The 21,162-nt window shown below is 45.5% G+C and overlaps 4 protein-coding genes across 4 annotated transcripts; 3 read left to right on the forward strand and 1 right to left on the reverse strand.

Moving 5' to 3' along the window:
* The first annotated feature begins 912 nt into the window (after positions 1–912).
* On the forward strand, positions 913–4,298 carry LOC145938301 (uncharacterized). The gene is made up of 3 exons (XM_083041796.1): positions 913–942; positions 2,024–3,015; positions 4,292–4,298. Exons 1-3 carry the CDS (start codon positions 913–915, stop codon positions 4,296–4,298), a joined length of 1,029 nt encoding a protein of 342 aa, XP_082897922.1.
* Positions 4,299–8,826: 4,528 nt separating this feature from the next.
* On the reverse strand, positions 8,827–9,447 carry LOC145938302 (uncharacterized). Its single transcript, XM_083041797.1, has 3 exons — positions 9,245–9,447; positions 8,986–9,126; positions 8,827–8,902 (listed from the first exon to the last, which is right to left on the reverse strand). The coding sequence occupies exons 1-3, from the start codon at positions 9,445–9,447 to the stop codon at positions 8,827–8,829; spliced, it is 420 nt and encodes a 139-aa protein (XP_082897923.1).
* Positions 9,448–15,373: 5,926 nt separating this feature from the next.
* LOC145938310 (uncharacterized) lies at positions 15,374–15,940 on the forward strand. The gene has a single exon (XM_083041808.1). The coding sequence runs from the start codon at positions 15,374–15,376 to the stop codon at positions 15,938–15,940; it is 567 nt and encodes a 188-aa protein (XP_082897934.1).
* Positions 15,941–17,177: 1,237 nt separating this feature from the next.
* Positions 17,178–17,813, forward strand: LOC145938311 (uncharacterized). The gene has a single exon (XM_083041809.1). It carries the CDS (start codon positions 17,178–17,180, stop codon positions 17,811–17,813), a length of 636 nt encoding a protein of 211 aa, XP_082897935.1.
* The last annotated feature ends 3,349 nt before the right edge of the window (positions 17,814–21,162 follow it).

Consider the following 21,162-nt stretch of genomic DNA (forward strand, 5'->3'; position numbering starts at 1 on the left):
TATATTTGTTGTTAACTTGTAATTATTATAAACAATTAAAGTATTTAAAGTCATTTTCACTACTCGAGGCCATCAGTTTAAAAATGTAAAAAAATACCATCGTATTCCTCGTTTCATTTTCTATAAAAATAATATTTTTTTAGAATGGTCATTTGATCCCATCTGTATGGAATAAATTAATTTGTACTGCAGGACGCGTTCCGCGGCGCGCGGCGGCGGAACGCGTCCTGCAGTACAAATTAATTTATTCCATACAGATGGGATCAAATGACCATTCTAAAAAAATATTATTTTTATAGAAAATGAAACGAGGAATACGATGGTATTTTTTTACATTTTTAAACTGATGGCCTCGAGTAGTGAAAATGACTTTAAATACTTTAATTGTTTATAATAATTACAAGTTAACAACAAATATAATAATAATCGACATTAAAATGAAGATAATTCTATTACCTTGAAAATAAGCCTAAATTGAACTCTATACGATGAATAGAAGCGGAGTTATCGCGATTTAAATAAGTGCATAATCGGCGAGTTTTCAAAATTTTAACCGTCTGTTTTTTCGAAAATATTGACGAAAAAAAATGCCAAAATACGTGTTGGCTTATTTTGTATAAGAAACACGTAAACAATTTTTAAAGCAAATAAAAAATGTTACCCCATTTTACGTGTTCGATTTGTAAAAGAATGTCTCATATATGAGTATAAAAATGATAAATACATCATTTCAAATAATAAAAAAAATTAATTAATTAAACAGTAAAAGTTTTAATTTTATTTTTAGCAGCTATATTGTTCTTGAGAGATTATAAACAAATAGCTTTGACAAATAATTATATTCAAATAGATATATTCACAATAACAACTTTGTCGCGTGATTATTATGCTTCTTAGAAGGATCTCTGAACTATGGGCAATATAAATCAACATAGAAAAAAGGTTAAAACTAAAATATATAAAAATACAAATATAAAATACAATCTAATAAAATATAAAATACAAAAAAATGTAAAAATACAAAATAATAAATAATAAAAAATGGAATCAATATCTCGATAGTAGTGATACAAGGCCGGTTCTAACACGGGTCCTCTGAAGGGGGTGCGGGGCGCGTGGGGCTCTCCATGGCGAGGGGTATGACGTCACGCGGGGGGGGGGGGGGTATCTCGTTGGTGCGGGGGCTGACATCACGCGGGTTGAGGGGATGTTTCGACAAAGGAGGGGAAGTTTTCTGAGGCAATATTTGTAGATGGTATCTTTACGACTTTTTTATGAGGGATCTTAGACATTTTCCCAAAAGGTATAGAACAAACGCGAATGATCGACAATTTTGTACCCTCGTTAGTATAATTTTATTACGGAAGCGCCGATGTCCGGCTGCTCGAACTTGTCAACGGAGCGTTCTAGAATCCATTAAAACTATGTTTTTTTTCATTTTATGAACAAAGTGTCCATTAAATGTCCATAAATCATTAGGATATTATGGAAAGAAATGAAGATTTTAGGGCCGACGCTGCGACGAACATGTCAAAACATTATTTATAGGTGCAGATGTAAAAGCGTTGACGTTCGGCAGCTTTGTACCCTCGCGGAAAATCGATCGTAAACGAGAGTAAAACATCTTCCTTAATATTATTTAAGGAAGAATGCAACGTATCGGCGCCAACGTTCGGCAGCTTGTGTCCTTACTCCTCTATCCATAAAACCGATATCTCGGGAAACTATCTTTTGAGATACGCCAAATGTTAGAAAAGAAAACAGAATTAGGTAAAATACATATAAGGAGGATGAGAGCGCGTCAAACCATAGTACGATTTGAAAGCGCATAGATGCAGCGGGGAAAAAAAGTTTAGTGGCTACTTTTCTTGTGTCAGAAGTGTCAGTGGCATAATAGTGAATAAAAGAAATAATGGAAAACATCGAGCAGAACGAACGCGACCTGTTGGAGCAGTCCCGCCAAGTCACCACCTTGGGTGAATATTTTGCATGGGCGCTGCACTGCGACGAATTGATCAAACAGCTTGAAGAACGCAGCCGTGTCAAGCGTCCGCGATTCTCGATTGGATATAGACAATCTTTGGTTGCTAGAATCGCGCAACTCGAGGGTGTAAAAACTCGATTGCAGAAACAGTTTATATCCAGTGGTGGTGAATACAGTGGCGACAATAACGCGGAAAGACTCGTTTGGCGAGAGATTGATACGGCGTTCGAGAGCCGCATCTTAACCGGTGCGGTAATAAACAATAATTACATCGAACCTCGTCAATTTCTCGAGGATGCCAAAGACATTGTGATCGAACACGTGCAGAAAGTTATGCAAAAACACATTAATGTAAAAGTGAACACCGTGTTTAATGGCGAATTTGTGTCCGGTGATAAACGCGCCAACAAAAGTGTCAATACAAAAAACTTTGAACTCTTTCGCACGTCCGATTTACACGAGTGGTACGAGCGCCACGTTATCGAACCCACGCTAGCATCGCTAGCAGAATTTCAAGAACGCGATAGTGGTTGGGCGTTATCACAAATAATTAACTTGACTATAAATATAAACAAGTATAATTCAATGCGCGCGGGATGCCATATTAAATTACCGCGAGAAATTATAACGAAGAGAGCGGTAATTAATGTGCAATCCAGACACAATGCGTGTTTCGCGTGGTCAGTGGTGGCCGCTCTGTACCTCGCTGAAAGACATATGGAACGGGAATTTTCATATCCGCACTATACGACAGTGCTAAATTCACAAAACATTGAGTTTCCGATGACGCTGAACCAAATAAACAAGTTTGAACATATAAACGATATCTCAATCAACGTCTACGGCATCGAGAGGAAGAAGGAACTATCAATTGTTCCGATACGACTGGCCGATCGAAAAAGAGAAAAACATGTGAATTTGCTATACGTGGAGGACGACAAGGTTGGACATTTCGCATGCATCAAAAATCTATCCCGGCTTGTCAGCACGCAACTGAGAAAACATGATCACAAGAAATATATCTGCGATCGGTACGTATATTTATTGCAATAAAATTATATATTAAAATAATCGTAAATAAAATTTTAATTTTTTCTTTCATAGATGCTTGCACTATTTCGGATCGGAGGACAAGTTGCAGTCACATACAGTAGACTGTGGAAAGATAAACGACTGCGCTATCCGGTTACCAAGCGATAAAGACAAGTGGCTCGGCTTCGACAACTATAACAGAAAGGAGCGACTTCCGTTTGTAGTGTACGCCGACTTGGAATGTGTTTTGGCAAAGACTGAAGAAACGACAAATTTATTATATACACAACAATTTATTATATACGTTTATTATATACATTGTTCGTACAACAACTCGTTATCCGCGTATAATTCTCGCCGTAGCGTCGATTGTGTTTCATGGTTCGCCGAAGAACTTGAAAATTTAGCGTTACGTATAAAGACTATTTTAACGACAAACGTTCCCATGGTAAATTTAACATCGGACGAGTGGAAAAAATTTCACAGCGCAACGCATTGTCATATATGCGAAAAACCATTTGTACAAAACGATACACGCGTACGCGATCATTGTCATCTGACTGGATGATACAGAGGTCCCGCGCACTCAAATTGCAATCTAAATTATAAAGAATCTTTTTGTATTCCAATAGTTTTTCACAATTTATCCGGTTATGACGTGCATTTCATTATCGAGGATATAGCTACAACGTTCGAAGGGGAAATCGAATTACTTCCGATAACGAAAGAAAAATATATTTCATTTACAAAAACTGTTGAATTGACACAAGACAATTCAAAAAATCATATAAAATTACGTTTTATTGATTCATATAAATTTCTGGCAACAAGTCTTGATAAATTAGCATCTTTTTTGAATAAAGAGAAACTAAAAATTTTACAATCGGAATTTCAAAATTTACCGACAGAAAATTTCAATCTATTAACACGGAAGGGTGTCTTTCCATATGAATATATAGATTGTATCGACAAATTGCAAGATACATGTTTACCGCCGCGCGAATCATTTTACAGTTCTTTGACCGGTTACAATATCCGAGAGCGATTACGTGCACGCCGAGAACGTTTGAAACCGATTCTCCCTTCGAACGCTAGGCGAATATAGTGATCTATATTTAAAAATTGATGTCATGTTATTAGCAGATATTTTTGAAAATTTCCGCGATAGTTGTATTAAAAGTTATGGGCTTGACCCTGCGTATTATTATACTCTTCCCGGGTATACATGGGATGCCATGTTAAAACATACAAATATAACATTCGAATTGCTTACAGACATTGATATGGTCATGTTTATCGAACGGGGTATACGCGGTGGTTTAAGTAAATGTTCCAATAGATACGCCCATGCTAATAACAAGTACATGCAATCGTATGATCGAAACCATCATCATATTTAATGTATTTAGATGTAAATAATTTGTATGGATGGGCAATGTGTCAACCGTTGCCTTACGCCGATTTTCGATGGGTCGATGACATATCTAATTTTGACATATCATCTATCACGCTCGATTCGCCTATAGGCTATATCCTCGAAGTAGATTTAGAATATCCGCAACATCTTCACGACATGCACACTAACCTATCGTTTTGCCCAACACGCGATAAACCACCCGGTAAGCGAAAAGATAAGTTACTCGCAACGCTTTAAGATAAGAAGCGTTATGTGATACACTACTACAATCTGCAGCAGTGCACGCGTCACGGTCTTCGTATCGTAAAGATACATCGCGTATTACAATTCACTCAATCCACATGGCTTCGCGGTTACATTGAACTTAACACAAAATTTAGAACTCAAGCGAAAAATAATTTTGAAAAAAATTTATATAAATTGATGAATAATGCAGTATTTGGCAAAACGATGGAAAATGTGCGTAATCGTGTCGATGTAAAATTATTGACAAAGTGGGACAGACGATACGGAGCAGAGGCAATGATAGCGAAACCAAATTTTCATAGTAGAAGCGTCTTTTCGGAAAATTTAATTGCTGCAGAACTACGTAAACTTGAGATGAAATTTTATAAACCAATCTATGTCGGCATGTGCATACTCGACATCTCTAAAACGTGTTTGTATGAATTTCATCACGAGTACATGTCACCACTCTATCATGACAGATGCCGGGTAATGTACACCGATACAGATAATTTAATATACCATATTAAATGCGAAGACGTGTATGAAAATATGAAACGCGATATCGCTAGATTCGACACGAGCGATTATCCAATTCCGATTATCCAGACAACGCGTACGGTATACCGCTTGTGAATAAAAGGGTACCAGGTCTAATGAAAGATGAAAATAACGGTACGATAATGACTGAATTTGTAGGACTTAGAGCAAAAATATACGCTTTACGAGTGGATGGTAAGAAAGATACAAAAAAGGTTAAAGGTGTCAAGAGTAACGTTGTCGCGAGAACGATAACGTTTAATGATTACACGCGGTGTTTGAATGAAGAGATTGAAATGACACGTAGTCAGTCATGTATAAGATCGAAATTGCATGAAGTATACACCATTCGCGAGACGAAAATTGCTCTAAGTCCGTACGATGACAAGCGGTATATCATACCTGATTCGACCGACACATTACCATGGGGACATTATCAGATACCCTTATAAAATATAATGTAATATAATGTATGTGCGATATAATGTTATGTAACATATGTATATACATTTCATATATTATAATGATTATTGGAAAGGATGTATTAATAAAGATCTTATATATTTTTATATTTCAAATACTTTTATATGTTGTACACATTATATATTTTTTAATTTTTGAGTAATTAATAAATACAGTTTGTATGAATTAAATTGTATTATCCTTATGTATCCAAGAGTTGTGCGAATTGTCAAATTCCAGCCATTTCACGTAAACCTCGTCACCCCTCCTGCGCAGTACTTTCTCCACGAGATATACGTCTGGATAATTCGTGCTATGCAACTCGTGCTCGTAAAACGCTGCAGCGACAGATGTTTTGCGATAGTCCTCGAGTAGATAGGTTACGGGATTAGTACGCTGCACTTTAACAATTTTAAACACTTCGGTTATCCAATTTGGTGTGTAACCCTTCTCAAAATGTTTCTTGTACTTGCTAACGCGTACCGGCTCACCTACTTTGAACTTTGCCGGAGCGGCAATCTTTATGTTACTATATACCGTTTTTAAAAGATTATCAGCGATCGCGGGGGTGACGTCGGCGGGTCGCATGCCGATCGTTCGATGCTTGCGCGCGTTGTAATCCGATACGAGTTCCGACAACGCGTCGATCCACTTGTAAGTTCCATACAGCGTAAACATCTTCCACATGTCGTTCTTCAGCGTGCGATTGAATCGCTCGACGACCGATGCCTTCAATACCGAATATGTAGAATAGTGATTGATGTTATGTTTCCGTATAAGCCGTTGCATGACGGCGTTATAAAATCCTTTCCCCATATCGGTTTGCATGTTTCTCGGGCATCTCTTGCTATCTCGAATTATCTCGACGATAGCGTCAGCCGTCTCGCTTCCACCTTTACTCTTGAGTGGAATGGCCCACGCATGCTTGCTCAACACATCGATGACGGTGAGTATGTAATGGTAACCTCTGTTGAAACGAGAGTACGGACGCATCTCGACGATGTCAGCTTGCCACAGGTCATCGTATCCCCGCACTATGACGTGTCTTCGGGGAAAATTTTTCGTTGCCGGCGCGTGCAGTTCGTTCACCAACTGCCGTTTCTCCAAACTATGTTGTTTCTTCGCTTCTTCGGTTTTTCTCGATCGCCGTTTGTCGCTCGTTTTATGATTCATTTTCAGTGAGAGAGTAGTGATACAAGGCCGGTTCTAACCCGGGTCCTCTGAGGGGAGTGCGGGGCGCGGGGGGTTCTCCACGGCGAGGGGTATGACGTCACGCGGGGCGGGGGTATCTCGTGGGTGCGGGGGCTGACGTCACGCGGGTTGAGGGGATGTTTCGACAAAGGAGGGGGAGTTTTCTGAGTGCAATATTTGTAGATGGTATCTTTACGACTTTTTTATGAGGGATCTTAGACATTTTCCCAAAAGGTATAGAACAAACGCCGATGATCGACAATTTTGTACCCTCGTTAGTATAATTTTATTACGGAAGCGCCGGTGTCCGGCTGCTCGAACTTGTCAACGGAGCGTTCTAGAATCCATTGAAACTTTGTTTTTTTTTCATTTTATGAACAAAATGTCCATTAAATGTCCATAAATCATTAGGATATTATGGAAAGAAATGATGATTTCAGGGCCGACGCTGCGACGAACATGTTGAAACGTGATTTAATAGGCCTCTACCTATTTGCGTTGACGTTCGCCTCACGCCCTCTCTTTCTCTCGCGTCCACCTCGCGCTCTCTCTTTCTCTCCTAAGCGCTACCTCTCTCGCAGTCCCTAACCTCGCGCTATCTCTCTTTCATGTACCTCGCCGCAACATCTCTCTTCTTCACATTCGCCTCGCGCTATCTCTATCTTCTCTCGCGCTACCTCTCTCATGGTCCCTAACGTCGCGTTCCCCCTTCCCCGCATGACGTCATCCTCTGCAAGGACCATGCAACGAGCTACGTATGAGAGCTGGGACTGCTTACGGGTGGGAGAAAGATGGAGAATAGAAATGCATGCAAAGAAATTACATCATAATTTAGACTTAAAAACTCTTTATTTATATATTTTTTCTTACATATTATGAACTAAAAACTAAAACTGCCAGCTCGCAATCGATGAGCTGATGCTTGTTGAAGGCGTCGCTAGCGCGTATTACATTTGACACTTCTTTAGGATTCGTTACATTGGACGCGATATTTGAAAATTGCGTAAACTTGATATCGACTGTATCGGTAATTTTAACCAATCTGTCAAAAGTTACATCAATGCATGGATCGAGATCGAACATACGGTGTAACGTCGATTCGATCATCATCATGTATACATTTGAAGATTCAAGACTTATTATCTTGGCGTCGTTAATCGTATGAACTTGCACTGTTAGCGATCCAACGCTTATAAAACTGTAGACATCTTTAGAGTCGTTTCGAAGCAGATTCTGAATATTGTGACGTTGCTCGTAGAGTCCCTTCCACGCTTCGAGAGATAGTATCAGTTCCTTTCCTCGATGATCTCCTATGGCGATTTCCACGTAACTCGGTGGATCCACTTTGATACCAATTTCGAGGAATTTAAATTCCGTAGCTGTCAATGCATATCGTCTACCTAGGGTGCGTTCGTGCAGCGCACTTTTAGCGCTACGAGCGCGCTATAGCCGTTCGTGGAGCTCTTTCATAGCGCCAACAAAATAATGATGACGTCACTGTTTGTGCATTGCAACGTCATCACTCGCGCTAACTCGTGCTCACGATTCCGAGGTGAGGCACGAGATGCTTACAGCACTCATAGCGTCAAAATAAGCTCCCCGAACGCTGTGCGACGCTTTTTCTTCTAGGTATGTTATAACAACTAACCTGTGCCTTGTAACGTGACTTTTTATTTTAGCAGTGAATTTTTAAACGCATATATATACATATATATATATATATTTATAATTATATTATACATTTTATAGATATTTTGTTTAAAAAATGGATAAGATACCAATAACTTTACAATGTTTAAGTTAATTTTATTTTGAAAAACAAGTTAATATTTCTGGTTGTATTAAAGCTTTATTTAAGTTGATATTTCTCATGATATTAAAGCTTTATTTAAAAAATAAGTCAATATTCCTATATTTCTGATACTCAAGTCAGTTTTATTTTATAAAATAAGTTACTATTTCTGTGATACACAAATCATAAAGCCTTTACCACTCTTCGTGTGGCACTAAGAGCAGTAGCTCGACCAACATCAAATTTTTCACATATAGATCTGAAAAGACACCATTTAGTAATCATAAGCAAGAACTACTACAATTGTGACATCCAAAAATCTATTTCACAAGCAACACTTACCTATAGGAATCAGGAGTTGCCATACGCCATATTGCGATAAGAAATTGTTTTTCAGGAGAAATCATTGCAGATCCTGGATGCACTCTTTCCAATTTCGGGGCAATAATGATAAGTACATATTCAAATGTACTTCTAGATATTCTGCATCATAAAATAGAAACAAGATAAATAAATTATTTAGAAAATAATAATGGAAAATATACAACATGGAAAACATCATAGAAATACACATAGAAAATATACAAATTTCAAAAATTACCTAAAATGTGACTTGAATAGTTGATCACTGTACATAGGTACAATGTTTTCCACATAATTTTCTAGTCTTGGCAATTTCTTTCTTCTGTTGATGTGCATAATATATTCGATTTCATCTTCACTTTCTGATGATGAACTGGAATCGATTAAATCAGTTAACATTGTTGCAATCCCACGCAAAATTGCAGTCTGATTATTATCCATGTCCTCCAAAAATTGCTGGATCTAACTTGGAAATAGACTGATTAAAAAAACGCGAAAATTTTCAATAAAAAACGAACAGCACTGTAACCTCAAAAGACAGCGTAATCTCGCGTTCAGCGCTTACAAAAGTCGTTCGGGGAGCTCGCAATGTGAGCGCCACAATAGCTCCTCGAATGGCTGTATTAGCGTTAGCGTTTCGTAGCGCGAAAAGCGTCTGCCCGAACGCACCCCTAGTATACGAACTGCACGAGGCTTCAACGAAATGCTGTAAAAATGAAATTAGTTTGAAAAATAATACAATTTGTAAAAATAAAAAAAAATAGAAAGAAGTTAAACAAAACTTACTCGTCACATTTATTCTCAAATGTGGAGTGTCATCACGACTCGGTACGTAATTATTCACACGTCTGCCGGAGCCACTGCTTCTTTCAGCGTAGTACATATTTCCCAGATTTTAAAAGTGAACCACCAGCACGAACGGTTAACGCAACATTGATCGTATAAAATTAAGAATATACGTGACACTTATTTTTCAAAGTAGTGAGGTAAATGTGGTGGGAGATTCTAGAATACTATTGGCGCTCTGAATTTAGGAGAAGGGAGAGACGGTGCTCGGATAAAAAGAATTCTTAAACGACTCGCGAGGGAAGGAATGAGGAGGGGAATAAGAAATAAAACATATTAATGTTTAAATATTTTATTTTTCCAAATCTTGCAATTCTTTCTGGCGTTGCGACCACCAGTTAAATATTTTGAATACATTTTGTAATGCGCAATTCTTAACATGTTTTCCACATCGCATAGTGTTTTTAACATCTAGATTATTTAGAGACTCGATATTGTCGTAATCAGCATCCAAGGTCTCAATAATGAAACCGTTTCCCGCATCATCCAATATATCGGCTAACCATTCGCGCTTTTCAAGTCCTTTTATATATACGAGAAAGGATTCTTCTTCTTCCTCTTCTTCATGTGGTCCACCAATAATAGCTGTTGCAATCAAACGCTGAGCTATGCTATATGGAATGTTTCCATCTTTCCATTATAATCCATGATGATTTTGAGTCAACCATGAGGCTTGGTGTCTCTCCGATTTTATGACCACACCCCATGGTACAGGACATGCGAAAAAATAATGTGATAAAATAAATCCTCTTCTCAGGATTGCCGCTTCCTTTACAATGATTGGTTTATTGAGGATAAACCCCTGTAGATCCACAAACGTTGGTACGGACATGACGAGATCTCTGTCTTCGATGCATCAGTTAAAAAGAAGAATGACAACCATCTCATAACACTTTTATTTATATTCTGCTATGCTTCCCCCTCTCTCTAAATTGTTGGTGCGTTTAGGTGATTTTGCGCACAACGTTGGTCAACGGGTTGTACAGGATCACGCGATCGTGTATGATGAGACAGTACGCAGTGGTATTCATCGGCACATTCTCCTTACACTCGAATTCCAATCTCACATCCACGGTTGCGCTCTTGACTGATTCGTTTTGTCGAGAACAATCGATGATCACGAACGGACCGTTACGTAGAAACATTGAGACGGTGAGACTCGGCTCGAGATACTCGTATCCATAATAGTTCTTGCAGAAACGCGCATACGTATCGTACAGAATCGACCATCTGTTTTTATCGAAATCCAGATTCATATCGTCGTACGGATAACATTCCGAGTACAGATAGAGTTTCACATTGGTCATCTTGCAATCGTCGAATCGACTCATATCCTCAGACATGATGTTTTTCCGACCTGTCTGCAGAGCGAAGATAACATATCGTGGCTTCTCTAGCTGAGTCGCTGTCTTAATGGCCCATGAATGCTTGGTTGTACGCTGCAATAGCGGATACTCATACAGATCCCACGAGCGAAAACCCATGCTGAGGTAATGTCCGCTTCTCCCCCGTGGAGCACGACCTTGTCGTGATGGGGGAGCTCACCCAGTCCGCTGGAGGACTGGGTGCTAACAGTGCTCCGTACTGACTAGGGTCGGTACAAAATATGCCCGGAGATATCTGGGCATCCGGAGTCACCCGGACCTGCTATCCTGGCCCTTTTCCGCCGGGCCACCCGGATGTATTCCGGGCTCGGGTCGGTGGGGGGGCGGAGTTTTACGTCCGGAGTCGGGGAAGGGAGTCCTGGAACTCTGGAGGCCGCTCTCTCCGGTCGGTTGCCGGGGCCGCTCGGACGCATTCCGAGGCGGGGCCCGGCGACGAGAAGAAGTACTTCCGGCCGGTCGGGACCGTTGCCCCTTCCGAACCGGCCGGTCGGAAGAGGCACCTGCCCGTACGCTCAGTCCCCCAGCGACGGGCGTGCTGGCTGCCACGGCGGGCAAGACTGGGTCGGGGAGCGGCGGCCCAGTCCCAATCGTCCGTGGGGCCCCCCGAGTGGCGTCACTCGCAGAGGTGCTCCTGGGGTCGGATACAGGAGACCCCCGAAAGCTTAGGGCTGTAGGGGGCCTGGAGTCCTGTGCCAGGGTGCGTGTATTCCCCCCTGGCCCGTGACATAAGTTGACTCCCCGGAGTTACCTGGGGCCCGGCCGGGGGATGATTCCGGTCATGTTTCGGGTCATCCCTCGGACGGTGGGAGATACGCCGGTCAACGGAGCCTCTGCGAGTAGTGGGAAGAAAACAAAAAATGCAGAACTTAAACAACACAAACATGGCGACAAAAAAAATAAAATCCTCAACAAGAGGAACGAGAGCGGGTCGGAGGACGAAGGAAGAAGGACAAGGTCCGCCAGCAGGACATTGCTAGCAGATGGGGCGGATGGTACGCGCTCGGAAACAAGCGCATCTATAAGCAGGGACCTTTCTGCAGTCGCTGACGGCAGAATACCGATAGTTAGGCTATCGAGAATGAGTCCTGCGAGCAGTTCGACATCTCTGGATGCAGAAGAACACGAGAAAAGGGGATCTCGTCAGAGGAACACAGGAGGCGATACGGGAGAGGATATTGCCTATCATGAGGAAGGCTCGAACAACAGAGCCAACAGCGGATCAGGGGAGGCTTACATAGGCATGACCTTGGCTGCTGATGGAGAGGATGAGGAAGAAAAGATCCCAAATGTCCCGCAAGAAAGAGGAAGGGGAAGACCGGAGATAACCGGTGACTATCGCCGAAAATGTGCCTCCGAAGAAAGAGAGGCAACAGAGGCGAAGGTGAAGAGGCAGAGGGACATGCTAGACCCGTTAAAAAAGCCGGATGAGAATCTAAATCATATCGAGAGTTCCTTGAGGACATAGGAGAGAAGGAGGAGGACTATAGGCTTTGGCCTATTGCAGACCTTGAGGTGATGGCGGCGGAACAAGCCACCACCCTCTATAAGGTCGCCATAAAAACCGGTACGATGAAAGGTACCATCACCAAGGGAATGAAAGATGCTGTAGCCACAATGTGTGCAGCGGCCACGGCCCTCGCCATCCGGGCGCAGAACCCTGTGGGAACACCGGTTGAGGAACAACTGGAGACTCTTAGGCTGCAAATCATGAAACTCCAGCATGAAAATACCAACCTAAAGATACTGAATACCAAACTTAAAGACGCCAGTAAGAAGCAAAAAGCCCCTCTGGCGGATTGGAAGGTATTACAGGGAGAGGAAGACTTAGGTGTGACACAAATAGAGAGCCGGATACACCTTGGAAGATGAAAGAGTGCTTCCGCCCCGGAAAAGAAGCGAGAGAACACGGGAAAGAGAGGAAAGGGAGAGATTTGAGGAAACCCCTTTTCTGTCCAAGGACAGGGGGGCCTCACCAAACCGGGAAGGGCCTGAGGTTCCTCTTCCGCACATTGGCGGGGAAACACCGGGCCCCTCATGGAGGGAAGAGGAAAGGGGCGCCGAAATGGAGGAAACGTTCCCACAAACCGCCAAGTTTAGTCCCCTGTTACTGGACCATATAACCCAGGCGGGAGACAACCAGGTGGATAACGGGAGGGAGAGACAAGAGAGATTAGTCATGATGATCGAGGGCATCATGGAAAGGCTCTTGGATAAACGCCTAGGAGCCCCCCAACCAGTTATGACAGATGGAAGGAAAGAAAGCTGAAGGGGATCCAGACAACACCAACGTCTGGCAGCAGCAATAATCCCCCCCCCCCAACTGCAAAGAAGGAGAAAGAGGGAACAAAGGGGATAAAAATCCTATCTGTGACCACGCTTAATCCACCGGCCAACCCGGGGAGAAACGTGGCCGGAAATGCCCCATAAAAAAGAAAGAGGCGGTAAAGAGGGAGCCCGAGGCAAATAAGCAAACACAGGCCCCCTCTAAGAACAACAAGCAGCAACAACAGCAGCAACAGCAGCAAGCCACCAAGGTTAAACCACGGGCAAATAGCCGGCTAAGAGGCATGGGCCACTGTTGTTGGCAAAAAGGCGGCAAGGGCTGAAAAAAAGGCAGCACTGACCACCGCTCCACAGGTCACTGCCAAAGAGAGAGGAAAAGAGAAGGCTTCTCAGAAGCCTAACACAAATGTAAAAACCAGGAGGGAGCCGAAGACGGCTGTGGTTACAGTAATGTGCCCTCCTGGCCGTTACGAAGAAACAATGAGGGAGGCAAGGACCAAGATCAACCCTACCTCCCTGAGCATCCCCTCGGGGATGAAAATCAGCAAGGGCATAACCGGGGCTCTCAAATTCGAGATCCCCGGCAAAGAGAGTAATAGACTGGCGGTCAGTCTAAAAAAGGTATTCTCCGACAAAAAGGAGGTGAGGGTGGATAGGCCCACCAAGATGGCGGAGATCCGCTTGAGGGGCTTAGAAGAATCAATCACCCCCCGCGAAATAGCCACCTCGGTGGCACATAACGGGGGGTGTGAAATAGAATAGGTGAAAGTGGGGGACAGAATGTCCCCTGGGGGCGTAAGCACGGCGTGGGTGAGATGCCCACTCTCCGCGGCTAACATAATCACTGCCGCGGAGATAATTCAAATAGGATGGGCACGAGTTGGGACACAGTTGCTAGAAAACAGGCCCCTCCAATGTTTTAAACATTTGGAGGGGGGCCACGTTAGACAAAGGTGCCCCAACAAAGTAGATAGGAGCCAATTGTGCTATAGATGTGGCAAGGAAGGGCATGAAGCAAAAAATTGCAGGGAGGTACCACACTGTCCAATTTGCAAGGACAGGAACCTCCCTGCAGATCATCGCTCGGGGGGGAAATTATGTACAACGGTACAAAAAGGCACAAGAAGACTGGCGCTCAACCAGCTGAGCAGCAGAGCCAAGCCCTCCCCCCCCCCCCGAGAAGATACAAGAGGAAGTGAAAAGGCCTTCCTCATCCGCCGGTAGGACATCAAACCCCCCGGCGGAAAGAAAGAAGGCGGACGAGGAAGAGGAGCATCCTCCCGCAGTAACGGGAAATAAGAGAAGAAGACTGCGGGAAGATATTGGAGATAGAGAGTCCGCCTCCGAGATGGAGGCGGACGAAGGGTCGGGCACCGAAGTGGAAGAAGATGACCTGTAAAGTAATACAGGTTAACCTTAACCACTCTGGGAAGGCGCAGGATTGCCTGTTCCAAGAAATGGCCCAGTCAGACTGCAGCCTTGGCATTCTTTCGAAACCGTATAACGTCCGAGAGGGTCCAAGGTGGGCAGTTAGCCTCGATGGGCTGGCTGCCATAGTGCGGAGGGATGCCATAAACTCCCCGCCCATGGAGCTATATGTCAAGGGGCGGGGGTTCGTGGTAGTTCTTTGGGGACCTATCGCTGTGGTGAGTGTCTAACTGTCGCCGAGCCTGCAGCGAACGGAATACGCGCGCAGGCTCGAAAAGATAGGTAGACAACTCGGAAAGCTCTCCCCCCGTCCAGTTATAGTCGCGGGCGACTTTAATGCCAAATCTGGCGTTTGGGGGTCCCAGCGACAGGACTGGAGGGGGAGCTTAGTGTTGGAATGGGCGGCGGACCACGGTCTCGGGATTATGAACAGAGGAGCGAGTAACACCTGCGTGAGGATGCGGGGGGGCTCAATTGTCGACCTGACATGGGTGAACCCCCTAGCATCAAGGCTGATTAAAGGATGGATGGTAGCGACTGGGAAAGAAACTCTCTCAGATCATGAGTACATAGAGTTCTCAGTCGCTGCCATCCCTGGGGAGACCGTGGCTCGCCGCAAGGAAATGAAGGAAAGGCAAAAACGATGGGCCCTAAAGAAAATAGATGGCGATTCGTTTATGGCATCAATCTACGGCGCCCTTATGTGTAAAAAGGATACAATGGAGGATACACTGGAGGGCAAGCTCGACTGGACCCTGGGCATCATGAAAGACGCATGTAACGCGTCGATGCCCAGGGCCAGTTACCGGCCACCAAGAAGAGCATATTGGTGGTCGGACGAGCTCGCGGAAACGAGGAAGGAACTGGTCCGCCTGAAGAGGCGGGCCAATAGGAACCGCCAAAGAGGCAACAACGAGGAAGCATGGGCGGAGTACAGGTCCCTCAGGGACGAAATGCGCAAACAAATCCGCGCGGCAAAGGCGAGATCCTGAGGAGAGTTGCTCTCCTCTCTAGACAGGGATTCATGAAGACGCCCCTATAGGATGGTTTTGGGGAAATTGAAGCAGCCGGCGTCCCCAATGACGGAGACTTTGGATCCCCTCCTCGTCCGGAAGATCATCGACACTCTTTTTCCTGTGATGGATGATAGACTTAACAATCCGAATCCAGAGCGGGAGACGGAGTGGGACGAGGAGGAACATCATGTCACGTGAGGGGAGCTGAGGGATGTCGTCAGGAGGATTAAAAACGGCAAGGCGCCGGGTCCTGACGGCATCACAGGAAAGACCTGGAGTCTCGCCCATAAGGAACTTGGAGAGGACCTGAGGGACCTGTACAACACATGCTTGAGGGAAGGAAAATTCCCCCCCCCCATTTGGAAGAAGGCGAATATTGTCATTCTTCCAAAAGAGGGCAAACCGCGGGACCAGCCTTCCGCGTACCGGCCAATATGTTTGCTGGACGAGGCGGGAAAGATTCTAGAAAGAATAATAGCCGATCGCCTCGTCCGGCACCTGTCTCGGGAGGGACCGGATCTCAATAAGGATCAGTACGGATTTCGGGTCGGGCGCTCAACAATTGATGCAGTCAAGAGATTGCGCTCGATCGCGGAGTCCGTGATGGAGGAGGGCGGGGTGGCGTTAGCAGTGTCCTTAGACATTTCAAACGCATTTCAACACCCTGTCCTGGCGGCGGGTGGGGAAGGCCCTGGAGTATCATCAGGTGCCTCCCTATCTCGTCGCCGTGATCCGGGACTACTTCCGGGATAGGAAGATTGTCTACTATGACCGGGACGCGGAAAGGAATGAGAGAGAAATGTCGGGTGGTGTTCCGCAGGGATCGGTCCTGGGTCCGTTGCTGTGGAACATCACCTACGATGTGGTCCTGCGAACTGCCCTCCCCTCCGACTGCCATGTCATCTGTTATGCGGACGACACACTCATCATAGCCGGAGGGAGGAACTGGGGGGAAGCCGCGACAAGAGCGAATTTCGCCACGGCACGGGTGATAAACACCATAAAGGTGGTGGGACAGAAGGTGGCGCCCCACAAAACAGAAGCCACTTTCTTCTATAAGGTTAGAGGGGCGCCACCCAAAGTCAAAATCAAGGTGGCAGGCATCCCGATCGAGGTGGGGACCCGGATCAAATATCTGGGTCTCCACTTAGACAGCCGTTGAGCCTTCGGCGAGCATTTTCGACAGACGTCCCCTGGGGTGGAGAGGGCGGCCATGGCTCTGGGCCGCCTTCTGCCAAACCTCGGGGGACCGGTGGAGAATGTTCGTCGACTGTACGCTGGCACCGTCCATGCCATGATATTGTACGGTGCCCCCATATGGGCGGAAAAAGTGATCGCCACCCGGAAGCTGCGAGACACTCTGCGTCAATTACAGCGACGAGTGGCAAATCGAGTTTGCAGGGGATACCGAACGATAAGCTGGACGGCAGTGGGGGTACTCTCAGGAGTGCCACCAATCAAACTCCTCACCCGCATGCACGCAGATGTGTACAACAGAGTGCGCGAGCTGCAGCGAGCGGGGGTTATAATAACAGACGGTGTCAGGCGTGCAGTTAGGGGACAGTCTCGACGAGTCCTCGTTGATAGATGGTCGGGCATGCTGGAAGATCCCAGCCTGCCCGGCCAGAGGACAGTCGGGGCAATTAAATCTCCACTTGGTCCAGTGGCTGGGACGACCTCGGGGCGGGGTGACGTACAGGATGATCCGGGCATGGATGCTTTGGCGAATACCTGGGTCGCATCGGGAAGGAGCAGACCGGGATGTGTAGGCACTGTGGGCATCCAAATGACACAGCTCAGCACACCCTGGCCGAATGCCCCGCATAGGCGGGAGAAAGGTAGCAACTGACTTCGGTGATGGGTGGGGACTTGTCCCTACCGACAGTAGTGGGCAAAATGGTCGAGGGGGAAGAGGGGAAGGCGTTCTCCTCTTTCTGTGAGACGGTGATGCTCCAGAAGGAGGAGGCCGAAAGAGAGAGGGAGAGACGGGGAAGAAGGGGGAGATCCGCCCGCTCCCCTGAATCCCGGGAGGAGAGGGACGACCCCTCCTGGCTGCCCGGGCGAGAAAATCGCCGTGGTGGGGGCCGGGGGAGGGTCGGGCCTCGTCCCGCTCCAGGCAAAACTGGGGTGGGATGAGATCTCCGGGGGGAGCACCGGACGCTTAAGTCTGGAGCTCTGCCCCCGGAGACCTCGCGGGAGGGATAAGCGCGGTTTTATATGGTGTAAACCACGGATAGCCGCCTGAATCTCGAGGAGGGCCCCCGGCTGACGGTCGAATCCGCTAACCCTTTGGGGGCGGAGGGAACCCCAACCGGTGGCCGAGGGGCCGGGGATCGAGCGGGAACACTCGAGCCCCGACCCCGTCCCCCACATTCAACGGGAGGGCGTGACGTGGGGTAGGTGTCCACCCTGCGTCACAACAGGGAAGGATCCGCACGATGGCGGACGGGGTGGGATCTCGGTCGCAAAGCCGAGGCAGCTCCACGGAGACGGCTGGGCGGGGGGGGGGAAGGGCGAGGACGACATGGGATACCAGCATCCCTCGCGTCCCTTATCTAACGTCCGAGTAAGGATACCCGCTGGGGTTTTAGTGCGATAACATTCTGTGGCTTATCACGGGGAAAACTTCGGTCCCCCTACCACCCGGGATAAGAATGAGTCCCACATAACCCTTGCTCTCTACCCGGGGAGTAAGGGTACCTATAAAAGGTTTCCCCAGCGAAAAAAAAAAGAAAAAAAAAGAGGTAATGTCCGCTTTCCAGAGCGCGCAGCATCGACAGCTTCTTAATCTCGCTCAACAACACATGTGGCATTCGCCGTTGTATCTTGAATATATTCATCACAGGCTCCAGCGTCGAATCTCCAACCAGACAATTGTTGTCGTTGCGCGATCGTATTAAGATTAACTTATGATGAGCGTTAATCACAACTCGTCTGTAATCCTCGCAAAATCCCAATAACATGTAGAGCGGTACGCAAAAATTGAAGTTTCCATTCGCAGTAGTCGGATCAGTCCAGCCGGCGTTTCTCATAATCACGCTTCTATCGAATAATATCGTTACATAGTTTTTGAGCATACTTGTTATTCCCACGTTTCTGTTGCGATCAATCTCCACGCCATCTAGTTCGTATCGAATCTCATCAAACATCAATGCGACACAATTATTTCCCAGTATCACAGCAGATTCTTCGGCTGGTTTATTTATCTTTAGTTCTTCATCGATGTATAGGAAACTTTCATACGGCAACGTATATAGATCCTGTTGTATGGGTATTCTTATCTCATCACTGTGTCCGAATGTTGTGTTAGCGAACAGGTTGTACGTGTGAGTCTCGATCTTGACGATGCGATCGTCGAAGATTGGGTCGTCTCCAATGTTGAGGATGTCGGTCATTGTTCAGATGTTTCGCACCGCGAATTCCAGAGATTGTAAAAAGGCAACGTTTGATGCGTTCAGTTTCTTTTTCTTAGTGCAACCGGATGATTGGATATTAGTGAATGTCGACGTTGTTGTTGTCGCTGGCTCCGTAAAGATTGTGTTATCTCTCGTGTCTTTCGATCCGTTCAAAACGAGCATCTCATACGCCGCACACGTACGTTAACGTCGCTGTCGTCGTTGTACGTGCTAATGGTGATCTTTTCTCCTCGAAAATCGAGCAATCGTCTGTCCTGGTCGACAACGCGTAACGTTAAATACGTAATGCTCCGCACGATGATCGGCAGGTAAATGATGTGCGCCGGTGTTTTCGATATCTTATATCCTGGTGGTACCCTCGGTGAAAATTCATGTATCGTATGAACGAGTTTGCCGTTGCTGTACGCGCCCGCGGTTATATTACATTCTACGTGGATAATGTTCACTTTGATAATATTAATCGGCATGTGGAGGAAGAGGAGGGAGAGGAGAAGGATGATGCAACACCCAAAAAGAGAAAACGGTCAAACCCGAATCGCTCATCGACACCGCGTACATAGGATGCTTTACTGGATGAACCGATGATAACCTCTACACCGTTCGCGACAACGAGAATCGTACAAAGTATGATACACGAAACACTCGCAAACGAAAATGTTTTCGGAACCTCAGGCAGCACGCTCGAAACATCGTTTGTTCGAAACACATTACAAACGCTGGAAGGTTAAGAAATGTTGCGAAAGCACTTGGGACCACTGGGACAAGAGTACATGTGCACTCTCATCGGTGGCGACAAAAAAAGGAAAATCGATCACGTGTACGGTGTCTATTTCGACAAGGATGACATGCGTCTCGGTAACAAACGATTCGACATTGACAAATATGACTCTATAATTATAGACAAAGTGAGGTACATTGGTACACCAGGATTATACGAATTGATTTTCAAGAGAATTCCCGAAGATGACATTTACACGGAGGATGATATATACAAGAGCATATTATTGGCGACAAACGCGCATAAACGCAATTATGACACACAAGGCCAATTACGAAGCAACAGGGGATACAAGTACAAACATATAATCGCACCATTGATATCGGTTGAAAAGAAAAAATCTGGAAAGGGAGTATTCATGCCTCACGCGATGGCGCTAACCGACAATAAGATCGATTACACTGTGATGACCCCAACGAGCTAGTGGATCGGATACGATTGCTGGATGCTTCGCGCCGAGCTGGTCACAACGCTCACGACAATGAGATCCTGTCGATCATCGAGGAACATCGCGAAGCAGGCATTATTATAAATTGAATGGTGTCTCGACAAATCTAATCAGTCGATCGGCGTCACTCGTATCGGGAAAAAAATGCCTATCAACAAATTTGGATTATTCGAACCAAGAAATGATGCAATCGGCACAAGCGGTTCTTGGGATAGATTAGTGAAAAGTTATATGCGCTCTGTGTCGCGTCGTTACGAACTATGACGCAAGGTCGCGGAAGATTCGTCGTGTAGCGCAATCTGAGGCTGACACCGATGCCGTCAACAAACTGTATGTGGAATCCTGCGTTAAAAGATTGATGAATCAACAGAGAAAATTAGATGAGAAGTTGACTTCGTTCGAGAAGGACGTGCGGGCAATACGGATTGTGATAAACGAACTTCAACGCGCGGCTAATGCTAACTCAGAAACGGCTATCAACCTGAATGAGTAGCAGTGAACGGGTTAGGAGCGGCTATCGAACGGTTATCGAACATCTACGAAGGGTTATCGAACG

Source organism: Prenolepis imparis, unplaced genomic scaffold (genome assembly GCF_030444845.1).
Source record: "Prenolepis imparis isolate NDT839.2.m4 unplaced genomic scaffold, iyPreImpa1.0 SCAF_7, whole genome shotgun sequence".
NCBI classification, from domain to species: domain Eukaryota; kingdom Metazoa; phylum Arthropoda; class Insecta; order Hymenoptera; family Formicidae; genus Prenolepis; species Prenolepis imparis.

Excerpts from the sequence above, each read along its gene's own strand:
- LOC145938301 (XM_083041796.1), top strand. The coding sequence starts at position 913 with ATGGGCAATATAAATCAACATAGAAAAAAG. Across the intron at positions 943-2,023 it reads TAAATCAACATAGAAAAAAG|CTTGAAGAACGCAGCCGTGT; the intron begins GTTAAAACTAAA and ends TTGATCAAACAG.
- LOC145938302 (XM_083041797.1), bottom strand. The coding sequence starts at position 9,447 with ATGGATAATAATCAGACTGCAATTTTGCGTGGGATTGCAACAATGTTA. Across the intron at positions 9,127-9,244 it reads CTATTCAAGTCACATTTTAG|AATATCTAGAAGTACATTTG; the intron begins GTAATTTTTGAA and ends TTTATGATGCAG. Across the intron at positions 8,903-8,985 it reads GCAACTCCTGATTCCTATAG|ATCTATATGTGAAAAATTTG; the intron begins GTAAGTGTTGCT and ends GTGTCTTTTCAG.
- LOC145938310 (XM_083041808.1), top strand. The coding sequence starts at position 15,374 with ATGAACAGAGGAGCGAGTAACACCTGCGTGAGGATGCGGGGGGGCTCA.
- LOC145938311 (XM_083041809.1), top strand. The coding sequence starts at position 17,178 with ATGGCTCTGGGCCGCCTTCTGCCAAACCTCGGGGGACCGGTGGAGAAT.